General features: G+C 38.1%; 1 protein-coding gene across 1 annotated transcript in view; it reads right to left on the reverse strand.

Annotated features, from left to right (window-relative positions):
- Positions 1-15,447: 15,447 nt before the first annotated feature.
- Positions 15,448-16,319, reverse strand: part of LOC129534464 (protein eyes shut homolog) — a 512,806-nt gene continuing 511,934 nt past the window's right edge. The window contains exon 10 of the mRNA XM_055391596.1: positions 15,448-15,613. Coding sequence (XP_055247571.1) covers positions 15,448-15,613 — 166 coding nt within the window. The remainder of the gene's footprint in view (positions 15,614-16,319) is intronic.

Consider the following 16,319-nt stretch of genomic DNA (forward strand, 5'->3'; position numbering starts at 1 on the left):
GCTTGATTTTCTTTATACCTTGCTTCTCATCTCTTGCTATAACTGTGTCCATTGTCAGTGAGATGCTAGTATAATCTTCATGTTTATTCAAACCAAAGCCTCTAAATACATACATTTTAGATTTTGGATTCAAATGATGGCCTAGTTCAGTTTCTGTGTTAGAACTTAAGTATTCTGTATTTGCACCTTACTGAACGCTTTTGAAAAGCTTTTAGTTCTAATGTTACATTTTAGCATTATTTAAAATTTCATAACATTTTACTTATATTAGCTTTGCAAATCTCCTGTCTTGCTTGGGTAACAGAGGTATGATAGTAAAATCAGCCTCTTATCTGTTTAGCTCATTGAGAATGATGAGGGTAAAACTGTTCCCAAGGAGTGAAAACTGTTTCTTGCTTTTATACATATATATAAAAACACAGATATACATATACTATGTAAACATATATTTGGTATATTGATCATATTGAAATATCTTAAGTTATTTCAGTTAAGAAAAAAAAAAAACCTAAAAAAAGGACCTGGAGGGGAGCAATAATGAAAAAACAATAGACTGAGGAACACTGGTCTAGCTCTTTAAAGTTTCATAGTGTGTTTATCTTTACTACTTCTTTTGACAGGAAAGCCGAGATTGCATAGTGTGTACACAGCAGATCCATGCCTGGACTTTGGTGTTCTATTTCCATAACTGTGCTTCTCCTGCTGTGGCATGTAGACTTAGACTAGGGCTTGATGGGCTCTTGCAAGGAAGAAATATCTTCCTTGTTACCTTTTCTTTCAGGCCTAGTTTATAAATTAAGAATATTGGGTCCTCAAACGTATCAAGTTTATTCATTTTCCCCTTTCTTTCTTTCTTTTTTTTTTTTTTTTTTGAGACGGAGTCTCGCTCTGTCGCCCAGGCTGGAGTGCAGTGGCGCGATCTCGGCTCACTGCAAGCTCCGCCTCCTGGGTTCACGCCATTCTCCTGCCTCAGCCTCCCGAGTAGCTGGGACTACAGGCGCCCGCCACCACGCCCGGCTAATTTTTTTTAGTATTTTTAGTAGAGACGGGGTTTCACCGTGTTAGCCAGGATGGTCTCGATCTCCTGACCTCGTGATCCACCCGCCTCGGCCTCCCAAAGTGCTGGGATTACAGGCGTGAGCCACCGCGCCCGGCCTCCCCTTTCTTTCTAATATATGTGAGGCCTATACCTCTCCTTTGGCTTAAGTGGGGCCCATATATCTCTAGATTTACAAAGGCCATGGATAAAGACAAGTGTAGACACATGGCTGTGGGAGTGAGGGGATTGCTTCTATCCCCCATGATCCAAATCACTTTGGATCTTCAGGATCAAGGATTCCTAAAGCTTTGAGGTACTCAATTTTTGTCTCCTTTTCCTCTTTCTAACCCTCAAGATCTCCTAAGCCAGCTTCTGATTTTAGTAATAACATGGTCTCTAAGAACCCATAGATATAGCCCTTTTCTCTGTTCCTCTTTATGACAGTCCAAATATTTTAAACTATCTCCTCTTAGCATAACTTGAATATATAAGTACCAAGGCATTCATTTTTTTATCTGTATAAATTTAAGGGACAAAAGTGCAGTTTTGTTTCATGAATAGTGGTGAAGTCTGGGCTTTTAGTGTATCTACCACCCAAATAATGTATGTTGTTCCCATTAAGTAATTTCTCATCTCTTACTCCCCTCTTACCTTCCACCCTTCTGCAGCTCCAGAGCCTATCATTCCACACTCTGTGTTCATGTGTATACATTATTTAGCTCCCACTTATAAGTGAGAACATGTAATATTTGCCTTTTTGTTTGAGTTGTTTCACTTACGATAATGTCCTTCAGTGCCATACATGCTGCTGAAAAAGACATGATTTCATTCTTTTTTACGCCTGAATAGTATTGACTGTATATATGTACACACACACACGTATATATATATATATATACGTGTGTGTAAATATATCTGTCTCAGTCTCTATCAATCTATAACATTGGCCAGTCATCACATGATAGACACTTAGGTTGATTCCACATCTTTGCTATTGTGGATAGTGCTGTGATAAACATACAAGTGCAGATATCAAATGTTTAACAAGCATATGAAAAAATACTCAACATTACTAATCATCAGGAATGCAAATTAAAACCACACGAGATACCATCTTATACAGTTAGAATGGCTATTATTAAAAAGACAAAAATTAAAAAATGCTGATGAGGATGCAGAGAAAAGGAATACTTACACACTTTTGGTAAATGTAAATTAGTACAACCTCTATGGAAAACAGTATAAAGATTTCTCAAAGAACTACTCATTGCCTTGAAAAAGGCATTATTTTTGTTTGCTTGTTTTTTGTTTTTTTGAGATGGAGTCTCGTTCTATTGCCTAGGCTGGAGTGCAGTGGTGCGATCTTGGCTCACTGCAACCTCCACTTCCCGGGTTCAAGTGATTCTCCTGCCTCAGCCTCCTGAGTAGCTGGGACTACAGGCACCCACCACCACGCTCGGCTAATTTTTGTAATTTTAGTAGAGATGGGGTTTCACAATGTTAGCCAGGCTAGTCTCAAACTCCTGACCTCAGGTTATCCGCCCTCCTACGCCTCCCACAGTGCTGGGATTACAGATGTTAGCCGCTGCACCTGGCTAGAAAAGACATTCATTTTTAATAAACCATCATTTTCTATCTAAATGGCTATTTTCTATCTAAATGGCTATAGCATCAGCCCTGACCTCACTTCTTCACTAAGGAGAGAATAGGGAGTGGAAAAAGATGTTTCTGGGACTGAAAGAAAATTTCTGCTTTATATAATTTGCTACTAAACCTAAGACTGTTTCAGGGGAATGGTGGGATCATTGAAGGCTATTTTTTTTTTAAGGGGAAGCAGAATACAAGATGTGAACACTGGGTTATTGGCTGTGCTTATAATGTTAAACGTGAGGTGAGATATGGAGGAAATGAGGCTGAAAAGGCCCATACAGCCAGGTCATGAAGGGGATGCATATGCGAAGATGAGAAATGTGGGTTTTATTCTGTAGGGCAGTGGTTCTGAAAATGCCCTCTATGTGGCCTTCTGATTTTTATGGAAATCCTTAATGTATCACCACAGAGGGCAAAAAGGAATAGCAAGTGAATGAAACTCTTGGTTTCCTAGCACATTTTATCAGCACAATCCATTCCTGTCTGTGTTTTCTTCCAATTGATCAATCTATCATTTATCTATCATCTATTTCACACTCTATTACTCTCTATATATATTTTTAATTTACTAGGCCCACATATAAGAATGTCTTTGGAAATAAAATCTACCGACATATATTTCGGACTGGATAATTTGGCTAATACATTCATCAGGAAACTGAATACGCTGGTACCCCAGTTCTAGTGGTATGCTGGAGTTGGTTTGTACCAACCTACTAGAGGCAATTATTAAATTCCAGGAATTTTGAGAGCTGGTTGACATCAAGTTGGTATCTTGAAGTTGATTGTGGTTGGGATATCAAACCAGTGAAATCAGCAAATGCTACAAATCAGATACTTTTTCCCCACATCCTCCTTGCAGAGAGCTGCTTGTTAAACCTTTACTAACACGCCGCTTCCAGTTCTCAAACTTTGGTGCATGTTAAAATTAACTGGGGAGATGTAAGAAATTCTGGTGTCTGAGCCACCCCCAGAAATTCATATTAAGCTGGTAGAAGGTGTCATCTGGACATCAGGACTATCAAAATCTTCCCCAGGTAATTCTAATAAGCACTGAAGTTTGAGAACCACGACACTACATACGGCTCAAGATAGATGTCAATGTTGTATATTGATTTGGAAGTCAAGGTCATGAAGTGATATTTTTAAAAATGAGGGAGGATGACACCTCTAAAAGAAAACATGTCAAGAGAAAAGTGCAGTGAGCCAAGGATGGAACCCCAAGGAATATTGTTGTTTAAGGGGTGGACGAAGGAGGAAGAGGAGGAGCTTAAAAGAAGACTGAAAAATGGAGAAACGGAAGAAAATAATATTACAGAAATCAATGATTTAGAGTTTCCAACCCCATAAGATAGAATTAAGCAATAGCAGGAATATTTTGCTCCCCACAAGTACTTTCCAACTATTAGGACTTTCTCAAATAGAATAGGCCACTTAAAGAAGGAACCCAGAAGCCAAATGACTAAATGTCAGTGGTGGTGTTGAAAGCATCCCTCACTGAAGGGGAGGTTGGGGCTACTGATAAAGAACCTTCAGACTGAAGGGATGCTAAAATTTAATGACTATGTAATCAGACACAGGAGATTCTGATTTAATTTGAGATGGAATTCTGTGTACCGAAAGGTCATGGTAAAAATAAATAGACAAAAAGTCATTCCAAGTCTTTTGAATTGTGTACTTTAACTCTTTATAAGCAAACATGTCTGCTAAATGGCCCCTAGTTGTCTTTTCCTTTGGTTCAATGCTGTAATGCTGGTTTTCATGGCTTCTGTGTTGTATTGTGGTTTTACTGCTATTGGTCTTGTGTTACTAATTGTACTTACCATACAGAAGATATTTCACATTAATATCAGGACTAAAACTCTTTTAAATCATGTTGATATTTTAGATAGTTTTGAATGGCAATTACTTTTAAATTTTGCCAGGGCATAATAAATCTATTTCAAGTGTACCTTTTTTTTCCCCTAAAACAAGAAAATGAGAGAGTTAAAATATTTATATTATTAGCATTTTAAAAGAAGTTTTCCACTACTATTTTCTGTATTTGCGTGATTTATTGGCTTGAAGTTATGGCAAAATTATTTTAGATAGCAGTTGTTAATCGCTCAGCATTAATTAAATGAAGTGAAAAAAGAAATAAAAGATATTTCTCAGAATGACTTCTATTCATGGCAAGTTACTTGATTCTGGTTTCCCGAAACAATATGCTTTAAGAGTGAGAGAGAAACAAACATTTGGTTTGAACTTGACTGTTCACAGATTATGATATTGCTTAGCAAAGCAGAAAATTATGAAATCTAGGTTGAAGTCATTGGTTAAAAAAAAAAAGCCCCTGATGTAAATGCATTTGCACACATTTCAATTGCAGTCTCTTTTCCCACAAATCAGCTTTATCAGCTCCATTAGCAGTTGACGCCAATAAAAATCTGAGGTCAACTTCCTGCTGGTTGGTTCTTAAGTGTCAGAAATAATATATTCTGTGTTACAAATGTCCCAGATGTATATATGTCTGCTCCTTCCAACACTGCTATAACTTATTCTCCAGCATAAACATCTGCCCTTATGCTCATTAAAAGTTGCTCTTAAAAATAGGAAATCAAGTAAAAACAAACTAATAAGTGAACAGCCTGACACAGGCTAACTGCCAAGAACAGATTGGTTCTGTATTCAGAACTCCCACTGACATCAGACTTGGCTTGGGTTTTATTCATATTATTTTCCATTCATTTATTTGTTTATTTAATATTTTACATCATAGTTGATAATCCTTGAGCAATGAAACTAAAAATTATCAAAACTTTGGACAGTATGACCTGGGTCATTCTTTGTTAGATATTATGGTCTCCTTTTTTCTTTCTTCATCTAAAGATACAGTCTGGCATAGATTCAAATTTTTTAGGTTAAATACAAATATTTTTCCTTTGACAATTTTAAAAATTAATTATACTAATTGGAGATACCATGAGGTTTTATAACTCCAGATCTGGAAATCTGAGGAAAACACAAAACAAATAGTACTTGGCCAACTATGTCCTTCTTATGTATCTCAAATTTAACAAGTATTTATTGAACATCTATGTGTTGAGTATGTGCAAAGATGAGTAAAACATGTACCCTACCCTTAAGGAGCTAATAATTTAAAGGACAAGATAGATGTAAACTAGTAATTATAATAAGTGCAATCATTAAGATACTCAGAAAGCCCAAGTTTTATTTATTTTTATTTTTATTAAGTTTTGCTAATATAGTTCATGCAGATCCTTGAAGCCCTAGATTTAGATTTGTCTCTCGGGATTTGCAAAGTTGTAGAGAGGAAGGGAGAGAGGAACAGTGCATAAGCAGGAGCTTTGCATTTTCTATTTCTTACCATTTTATACCTCTATTTCAGTATCTTTATAGTGAAGCATCCTTTTTGTCCTAAGTCTCTCCATGTTGCTAAGATTTTTCACTGGCTACCCTGATGGCTTTGTTTGATACTCAAATTTCTAGGCCAGGGCTATTCAGTATGCAGATAATGTGAACCACATATAAAATTTTAAATATTCCAATAGCCACATTATAAAAAATAAAAAACAGGTGAAATTAATTTTAATAATATATTCTTTTTAACCCGATAGACCCCAAACATTATTGCAACATATAATCAATATTTAAAAGACTGTTAATGATATATTTTACTGAAAAAAAATGTCCAGTGTGTATTTTACACTTAGAGCACAACTCAATTCAGACTAGCCAAAATTCAAATGCTTAATAGTTGGATCAGTGATATGGTTTAGATGTGTGTCCCTGCCAAAATCTCTTATGTTGAAATGTAATCCCCAATGTTGGAGGGGGGCCTGGTGGAGGTGGTTGGATTATGGGGGTGGATTTCTCATGAATGGTTTACCACCATCCCCTGGGTGCTGTTCTGGTGTTAGTGAGAGAGTTCTCATGAGATCTGGTCGTTTAAAAGTGCAGCACTCCCCACCCGCCCCCCACTTGCTCCTACTCCCCCTTTGCCTTCCACCATGTTTGGAAGCTTCCTGAGGCCTCCCCAGAAGCAGAAGCCATGATGCTTCCTGTGTAGCCCTCAGAACCATGAGCCAATTAAACAAACCTCTTTTCTTTATAAATTACCCAGTGTCAGGTATTTACAGCAGTGCAAGAATGGACTAATACAGTGAGGTTAGCAGATACTGTGTTAGACAACACAGTTCTAGATATTTAACTCTTTAGGGTTTCTTTTTTATCTATTTATTCCTTTGTGTGTAAATGAACTTTGACCACTTGCCAGATAGCTTTTTCTCAGGCTGAACCAGGGAAAGTCATTTTTTCATATCCCCTAAAGGGAGCCAGAAAGCAACTCTATGAGAGTTATAAATGTCTCAGTTGTTTTAGCTCTCAATTCTTGTAAATACTGGAGAGTTTTCATATTTCCTTTCCCCATCCATAAGATTACTCCAGGCACTTGGATGTAGGAGAAAGAAGAAAACTGACACGTGAACTGTTCATTTTGTATAAATATATGTGCTAACAATTATTGAGATAGAATTTATATACAATAAAATTCACTAATTTAAGGCATACAGTTCAATGGTTTTTAGTGCACATATAGAGTTGTGCAAATACCATCATCCAATTTCAGAACATTTTTGTCATTTTAAACAGAAGCTCCATGCCCATTATCATGCACTATACATACTTCCCATGTCCTTAGTTTTAGGCAACTACTCATCTATTTTCTGTCTCTATAGATTTGTCTAATTTGAACATGTCATATAAATTGTATCATGAAAAATGTTTGGCATATTTCACTTAGTATTATTTTTAAAGGTTCATTCGTGCTGTAGCATGCATCCGTACTTCATTCCTTTTATTATTACAATAGTTTTCTTCCGTACGTATATACCACATTTTGTTTATCCATTCATCAGATGATGGACCTTTGGGTTTACACCTTTTAGTTATGAACAATGCTGCTATGAATATTCATGTACAGACATACCTTGTTTTATTGTGTCTTGTTTTATCATGCATTGCAGATAATGTGTTTTTTTTTAAGGTTTGTGGCAACCCTACATCAAGTCTATCAATGCCATTTTTCCAACAGCGTATGCTTCTTTCTGTCTCTTTGTGACATTTTGGTAATTCTGGTAATATTTCAAACTTTTTCATTATTACGTATTTTATGGTAGTCTGTGATTAGTGATCCCTGATGTTACTATTGTAATTGTTTTCGGGTGCCACAAACCACTCCTATATAAGATGGTGAATTTAATTGAAACATGTTGTATGTATTCTGACTGCTCCACTGACTGTCTTCTCCCCACATCTCTCTCTCTAGGACTCTCTATACCCCAAGACACAATAATATTGAAATTAGGCCGATTAATAACCCTACGATGACCTCTAAGTGTTTAAGTAAAAGAAAGAGTCTCACTTAAACTGTCCAAATCACTTTAAATATAAAGCTAGAAACGATAAAGTTTAGTGAGGAAGGCATGTAGAAAGCTAAGATAGGTAGAAAGCTAGGCCTCTTGCACCAAACAGCCAAGTTGTAAATGCAAAGGAAAAATTCTTGAAGGGAATTTAAAAAATCCATTGTTCACACAAATGATAAGGCAAAACAAGGCCGGGTGCAGTGGCTCACGCCTGGAATCCCAGGACTTTGGGAGGTCAAGGTGGGCAGATCACCTGAAGTAAGGAGTTCGAGATCAGCCTGGCCAACAGGGTGAAACCCCATCTCTACTAAAATACAAAAATTAGTTGGGCATGGTTACAGGAGCCTGTAATCCCGCTACTCAGGAGGCTGAGGCAGGAGAATCACCTGAACTCGGGAGGCAGAGATTCCAGTGAGCCAAGATTGCGCCACTGCACTCTAGCCTGGGTGACAGAGCAAGACCCTGTCTCAACCGTCTCAAAAAAAAAAAAAAAAAAAAAAATGCAAAATAACTCTATTGCTGATATGGAGCAAGTTTTAGTGGTCTGGATAGAAAAACAAACCAGACAACATTCCTTTAAGCCAAAAGCTAATCCAGAGCAGGGCCTTAACTCTTTTTTGATTCTATGAAGCTTGAGAGAGGTGAGAAAGCTACAGAAGAAAAGTTTGAAGCTAGCAGAGGTTGGTTCATGAGGTTTAAAGAAAGAGCCATCTCTATAACGTTAAAGTGTAAGGTGAAGCAGCAAGTGCTAGTAGAAGCTACAGCATGTTATTCAGAAAATCTAGCTAATATTATTGATGAAGGTGGCTACACTAAACAATAGATTTTTAAATGTTGATAAAATAGCCTTATATTGAAAGAAGGTGCCATCTAGGACTTTCTAAGCTAGATAGAAGTCAATGCCTGACTTCAGAACTTCAAAGGACAAGCCAACTTTCTTGTTAGGGGCTAATGCAGCTGGTGACTTTAAGTTGAAGCCAATGCTCATTTACCATCCTGAAAATCCTAGGGCCTTTAAGAATTATGCTAAAACCATTCTGCTTGTGCTCTACAAATGGAACAATGAAGCCTGATGATAGCACCTCTGTTTACAGCATGGTTTACTGAATGTTTTAAGCCTACTGTTGAGACCTACTGCTCAGAAAAAAGGTTCCTTTCAAAATATTGCTACTCATTGACAATGCACCTGGTTACCCAAAAGCTCTGGTGGAGATGCACAAGGAGATTAATGTTTTCATGCCTGCTGATAAACCATACATTCTGTAGCCCATGAATTAAGGAGTATTTTGATATTCAAGTCTTATTATTTAACAAATGTATCTTTGTAAGGCTATAGCTGCCATAAATAGTGATTCCTCTGATGGACTAGGCAAAGTCAGTTGAAACTTTTCTGGAAAGAATTCACCATTCTATATGCCATTAAGAACACCTATGATTCATGGGAGGTGGTCAGAATAGCAACATTAACAGGAGTATGGAAGAAGTTGATTCCAGTACTCATGGATGACTTTGAGGGGTTCAGAACTTCAGTGGAGGAAGTAATTGCAGATGTGGTGAAAACAGCAAGAGAACTAGAATTAGAATTGGAGCCTGAAGATGTGACTGAATTGCTGCAGTCTCATGATAAAACTTTAATGAATGTGAAGTTGCTTCTTATGAATGAGCAAAGATGTTGGTCCCTTGAGATGGAATCTACTCCTGGTGAAGATGATGTAAACGTTGCTGAAATGACAACAAAGGATTCAGAGTATACAGAAACTTAGTTGATAAAGCAGTGGTAGGATTAGAAACAAGTTCTGCTATGGGTAAAATGCTATCAAACAGCATCACATGCTACAAATAAATGTTTCTTAAAAGGAAGATTTAATTGATTTGGCAAACTTTACTGTTGTCTTATTTTAAGAAATTGTCACAGCCATCTCAACATTCAGCAACCACTATCCTGCTCAGTCAGCAGCCATCAACATTCAGACAAGACCCTCTACCAGCGGAAAGATGACAACACACTGAAGGCTCAGATGATTGTTGGCATATATTTTCATTTTATTCTGGAATAAATGTAGTAGTGGAAACTTCTCTCTGAAGTGGCTGCACCATTTCATCAGCAATGTATGAAAATTCAATTTTCTCATATCCTTGCCTTAGCTGTTATTGTCTATAATTTTGATTACAGCTATCCTAGTGGATGTGAAATGGTATCTCACTGTGGTTTTGGTCTTTGTTTCCCTAATGCTAATGATGTTAAGCATTTATTTTCTTGTGCTTTTTGGCCATTTGTGTGTCTCTTTGGAAAAATGTCTATTCGAATTTTTTACCCATTTGAAATCTGATGATTTGTCTTTTCATTGTTGTGTTGTGAGAGTTTTTTTAAAAATACATATTCTAGATACAAGTTCTTCATCAGATATATAATTTGTACATACTTTCTCCCATTCTGTGGGTTGTCTTTTCATTTTCTTGATGGCATCGTTGAAACGCAAATGTTTTAAATTTTGATGAAATGCAATTATCTTTTTTTCTCTTGTTATGTCTGCTTTTGCTGTTGTAGCATACGTTATATTTACACCATCTTTGTGCATGACTAAAACATAGCCATAGCCCCTGTTTGCTGGAGTTGATGGAGAAAAGCAGCAATGAAACATGCAGTGACAGTAAAGCAAGAAGTTCCAGGTGCTGTGTATTTACCCCACAGGAACAATTAATCTTGTCTCATGTTAGTGAGAGGACACGGAATGTTTCAGAAGGGACAATTTAGAAGCTGACAGGTCAGGAAGTGTTATTTAACAGTGAGGAAAGGAAAGAATTTAGTTATGTGTACTGTTCATGACAGTAATATAAAAATTTTTCAAAGATATTTGTGTTATGAGATTCCTTGGTTTCTGATACAAGCAGTGTCATGTAACTGTGTGTGCGTGTGTACACGTGCACGTGCGTGCATGCGCACATGTATGTATTTAGAGAATGCACTTTAGGATCTTGCAACCCAGCTCAGGGCCATCTTTCTGAAGGTCAGTTGTTGGTCTGGCTAAGCATAGAAATACTGGTTGATAGAGGTAGCTGATAGAATAGTAGAAAAAGTCATATAAGGACAAAGCTACATAATCAGCTCTCACTGTAGTTAAGACCTTAATATTTATACTAAAGCTAACTGCAAACAACCTCTGTATATTTGGAAAAATACACTGTGTCCAAGAGTCTTTTAAAGGCTTTGGCATTTTCCTCTGTTCATGCCAAAAGACATAGCAACAGGATAAGGAACAGTCTCACCTTCAACTTTTGTACTTAACCAACCCCAGTTCTTACCTTTCTTTATGTATTTTAAAATCCGTTTAGATAAATGCATAACTTATGAACACTGGGAAAAATTGTGGATAAAATGTTCTTAAAATTATTGTTTGTACCAAATGTCAAATGGCAGGAATTGAAATTAAAACAGACATGAAATAGGCAATAAAGGTAAAATCAATAAAGTAGATTTCACAAAAGGCTGAGTTACACAGCTTTTATGATGAGTCCAATTTTTAGAGTAGACAGAACCCTGGGGATGTATGCTCCCATTGGTGTGTAGGCATCACTCCGATTTACTTTAATGAGCCTTATCAGCGGGAAACAAGGGAAAATAGATTCTTCAGCTCTCCTTTCCTATTGCCGGCTCCAAAGCCCTTAACAAAGTACACACCATGCATTAGTTTGGCGTACTATTCAGATAAAAGTCACTCAGCAAGGAAAGTATTCAAAATCCTGCAAAGCCTTGTTTTGCATATTGTTCAGGAGATCCAGTTAGTACGTAAACAGTTATTCTCTGTACTAGAGTGTCTTTATCCCAGGCTGTGCAGATTTAAGAATCACCTCAAGGCAATCTGTAATGCAGATGATATTGGCAACTAAGTGCAAATGTCTTTATCCCAGGCTGTGCAGATTTAAGAATCACCTCAAGGCAATCTGTAATGCAGATGATATTGGCAACTAAGTGCAAATGCAGATAAAAGATTGCATAAATAATACTCCTGATGGGAATTACCACATAACATTTATATTAGGATCCATGCCATCCTTTGTAATCTGATGCTATATAATGCTATGAGATTATGTGATTTATTTAGATAAGCAGCATTACTGAAATATTTTATATTTAGTTACTACATTAAAGAAAAATAGTATCCTAAAATCTAGGGTGGTTTATTAATATGAACACATTGATTATAATTTTGAATACTAGGTTGCATGCCTACTTAATATGGTAATTCTTCTTGCTTCTTTGACCATTAGTTCAATTCAATAGATGAAAATTGTGTTTCCACCCTGTAACATAGACATTGTGTTACATGCTAAGATGCAAAATGAGCAATATCCTGGAGATATTTCATTGGCAATAGTTGCTCATCCTAAGGAGCTCATCCACAGATCTGCCTGTGAGTCCAGAAAGGAACTCAGCCTGGTCATGCAGTATCAGTAAAGAGTCCAAGAAGATGACACAGAGCCAAATCTTCAAGCTGAGGGAGAATTAGCCAGGTGGCAGCAAGGGTCTTCAAAGCCAGCAGCACTCACCTCAGTTATTATAAGTGCTGTATATCATTTCCGTCTAAACAAGTACATTTCCATTTAAAAAGTAATTATAACTAATTAAAGAGGTAGAGAAATGCTACACTAAGCAAGTGCTAAACAAGTGTAGCATTTTCCTGCCTCCTTAATTAGTTACAAGCACCTTTGTAAGAAAGAAGCAAAGTACACATCCCTTATTTTATTAAGTCATGTAAAAGCTTTCAGGAGTGGCTGCTCCAGTCCAATACATTTGCAAGAATTTGTAGAGAATCCTTTGCAAGCCTGGCATTAGGCTTACATTCAGGGTAATTGGGTACCCAGGGCTATAATACACTTAACTTTCAGCAGCGACTTTCTTCAAAGCTGTGCTCTGAGGCCATTTTTCTAGTCTAAGAAAACTAGGAGAAGGAAAGTAAGTAAATTTTGGGGAGAAAGGAGCAGGGCATCGCTGAGGAATGCAGGGCAGCAACCATGGTCCCAAAGGAAGGTGGCAGTGAGTTTGGGGCAGGTAGTGAGAGGCTGGATGGGAAGACCACATGAGTAGTGGGCAACAGAAGTGGAGAGAAGTGTGTGTGTGAGGGTGGCTCAGAGGTGGGGGAAGAAGGAAGGGGAAGAGGGAACAGACGGTTTTTTTTTTTTTTTTTTTTTGTGCAGCCTGGGAGGTTGTTTTAGTCCAACTTCATAAGACTGAAATATTTTGCTTCAGATTTTACTGAAAAAAAAAATCCCAACCCACACATCCTTCTTCAAACTGGATAAAGGTATAATTTCCAGTCCCCTTTGTAGCTAATTCAAATTGTAATTTTATTTCCTATCTTCCTTGATGGCAAAATGTAGACAAGAGAGTTTGGAAAGCAGGCATAAAATGATATTAAACTGTGACATAGACTTAATTTAATCTCCCAGGACAGCTCTTCTGGGGGACTGGGGGAAGGTTTGACAATCCCTCTCTTGACCTGGTCAGCACTCTGCATCCTGGGATGATTTCCCTAGGTGAAAGGAAAGTGGCGAAGCCACAGTTACTGCTGGTACTTGCCAACAAAACTTCCTCTGCTTGCTACACACGTCCACTCTGTTTTCTTTACACTCACCCCAGGAGCTTTTAGATCCAGCAGTATGTTTCCCATAATTTTTTGTGTGCTGCAGCAGCAGTTTCATCTTTATTTAGCAAGACTGTACAGTCCGACTGCCACATTCCCATGAAATGTGTGGTTAATTATCCACCTTTCCACATATCGGGATGTGTGGCTCTATGTAAATTGCGTAAATCAAGTTGTTGTTTGTTTTCTGACTCCTCTGGCAAACAATAACTTGTATCTGTTTTATTTTTGGTTACCAATGATTTGAAGAAAGTCTATCTACCTATCATCTATCTAGTTTGTGTGTATCTGTGTGTAGTTTTAGTAACTCACTTACAGTTTTAGTAAAATATGGAATTATTAAAGGTTTGATTAGTAGCATTCCAAAGCCTTTTTTTTTAATAGAATGCACTTTTAAAGATAAAGGATATGCAGTTTATTGTCCTTTTCCACCTGCTCCACAGGTCTGTTATTTTCCTCCTGTCCTTTTCTCTGTCCAGGGAGCTGACCCTTCTCCATTCCTCCCCTAAGATCTCCTACTGGTGGATTCTGATAAAGTTTAGTTAGTGAGAGGCACCAGCAAGAGACCAGAGGGTAGGAGGAAAGAGAAGTCAGTGTATTTTCCTCCCTGCCCTGGGCCATGTTTTCTGGAAGGTTCTGTCTCCTTTAGACAACAACTCCTGTTCTCACAGCTTCACAGCTTCAGTTTTCACTGGGCTCCCACAAACAGTATTTCCTTCCCGTTGGCTCTAGGAGTGGCAAAAACCTCTCCTTCCTGATGATCTCCAAGTGTCTAGTTTACTTCTTGCTTCCCTTAACACTCCAACAGGTCTGAAAATAAAATTCAGGGAAGTCTGTTGAACCACATGAGTTGGATTCAGCTTCCTGAAGGACCCTGACTGCTGTAAGGGGAGTACTTTCCAAAAAAAACAAACTTTTGAGTTTTCAGAAAACAATCATCTTCCAGGCACTCAAACATTGGGAATGTCTGATTTCACACTTGGTCCACCTAGGACAGGCCGTGTGGCTGTGTGTGATGAGCACTGGAAAGGGAGCCGAGAAACTCTTTGTAACCTCAGATAAGGCCCTCACACCATCCTATGGACTGTCTTCTTCTTCTTTCTTCTTCTTCTTTTTTTTTTTTTTTTTTTTTTTTTTTTTTTCTGGAGACAGAGTCTCACTCTGTTGCCCAGGCTGGAGTGCAGTGGCGCGATCTCGGCTCACTGCAAGTTCCGCCTCCCGGGTTCACGCCATTCTCCTGCCTCAGCGTCCTGAGTAGCTGGGACTACAGGCGCCCGCCACCACACCTGCCTAATTTTGTTTTTGTATTTTTAGTAGAGACAGGGTTTCACCGTGTTAACCAGGATGGTCTCACTCTCTTGACCTCGTGATCTGCCCGCCTCGGCATCCCGAAGTGCTGGGATTACAGGCGTGAGCCACCGCGCCGGCCATGGGCTGTCTTCTTATCTGCAGTTGAGAACTGGTTACCCGCTGCACTGTGTGATTGTGGAGGGCACAAGAGGCACCATGTGCCAAAGCACTTCGAAAAATATGAAGAGTTAAGCCATGAAACCCTGTGTGGTGTTTCTGTGGCTCTGTCCATGTTGTGCTGTTGATCCTCATTCTTTCTACTCCCCATTCTACTAGCTGTTCTTTATGATTTTGCATTTCTGCATGTCATTAATTAAAGTTTAGATTTACGTTTTAGTTTAAATTAATTACAGATATCCTGGTAGTATGGTTTTGTGATTGGTGACTGGGTTCGGACATATGAGGTGGCAATTCTTGTTGGTTCACGCTTCCGCTGACGCATCTGTGACTCGATCTTTGGGACTTTGGGCCCCGGCATGTGCTGTGTAGCTTCTGGTGGGCTTTGTTTCCTTATGGATAAAATCATAATAGTAACACCTACCAAGTATTCCTCAGAGGGATGATGTAAAGAGATAATGAAAAAGTGTTAGAGCATTTTTGAAATCAATAGGAACAATATCATTACTAGGAACCCCAGTGGGTTTCAGTTTCTTCTTCTATAAAATTGGAAATATAGAATGGAAAGTGTTGAGAGGTCCATTCAAACATCAACATTCTTAAGATTTGTGTCTCACAGTTTTGAGAAGATTTTACCAAAGACAAAAAATGGCATTATTAACACACATCTTCTATGAGCAATGCATGGAAAAGGTAGGTATTCGTAAGGAGATAAAGTTAAAAGAGGTCATATAAGTGGGGGCCTTACCTAATAAGACTGTGGCCTTATAAGAAAAGAAAGGGAGAGAGATTTACACACACACCCTTCGAGGAAAGGCTGTGTGGAGCAAGAAGGTGGCCCTCTGTAAAACAAGAAGAGAGTCCCCAGAACCCAGCCATTCTGGCAACCTGACCTTGAACTTCCAGCCTCCAAAACTGTGAGAAAACAAATATTCATTGTTTAAACCACGCCATCTATGGTATTTTTGTTATGGTAACTCAAGCTGGCTAATACATTTAGATTTGTTATTATAGATTATTAACAACTTTGAAAATTTTTCAGGTCTTGCCAGGTACAGTGGCTCACGCCTGTAATCCCAGAACTTTGGGAGGCCGAAG

This window comes from Gorilla gorilla, chromosome 5 (assembly GCF_029281585.2).
Source record: "Gorilla gorilla gorilla isolate KB3781 chromosome 5, NHGRI_mGorGor1-v2.1_pri, whole genome shotgun sequence".
Classification (NCBI taxonomy): Eukaryota; Metazoa; Chordata; class Mammalia; order Primates; family Hominidae; genus Gorilla; species Gorilla gorilla.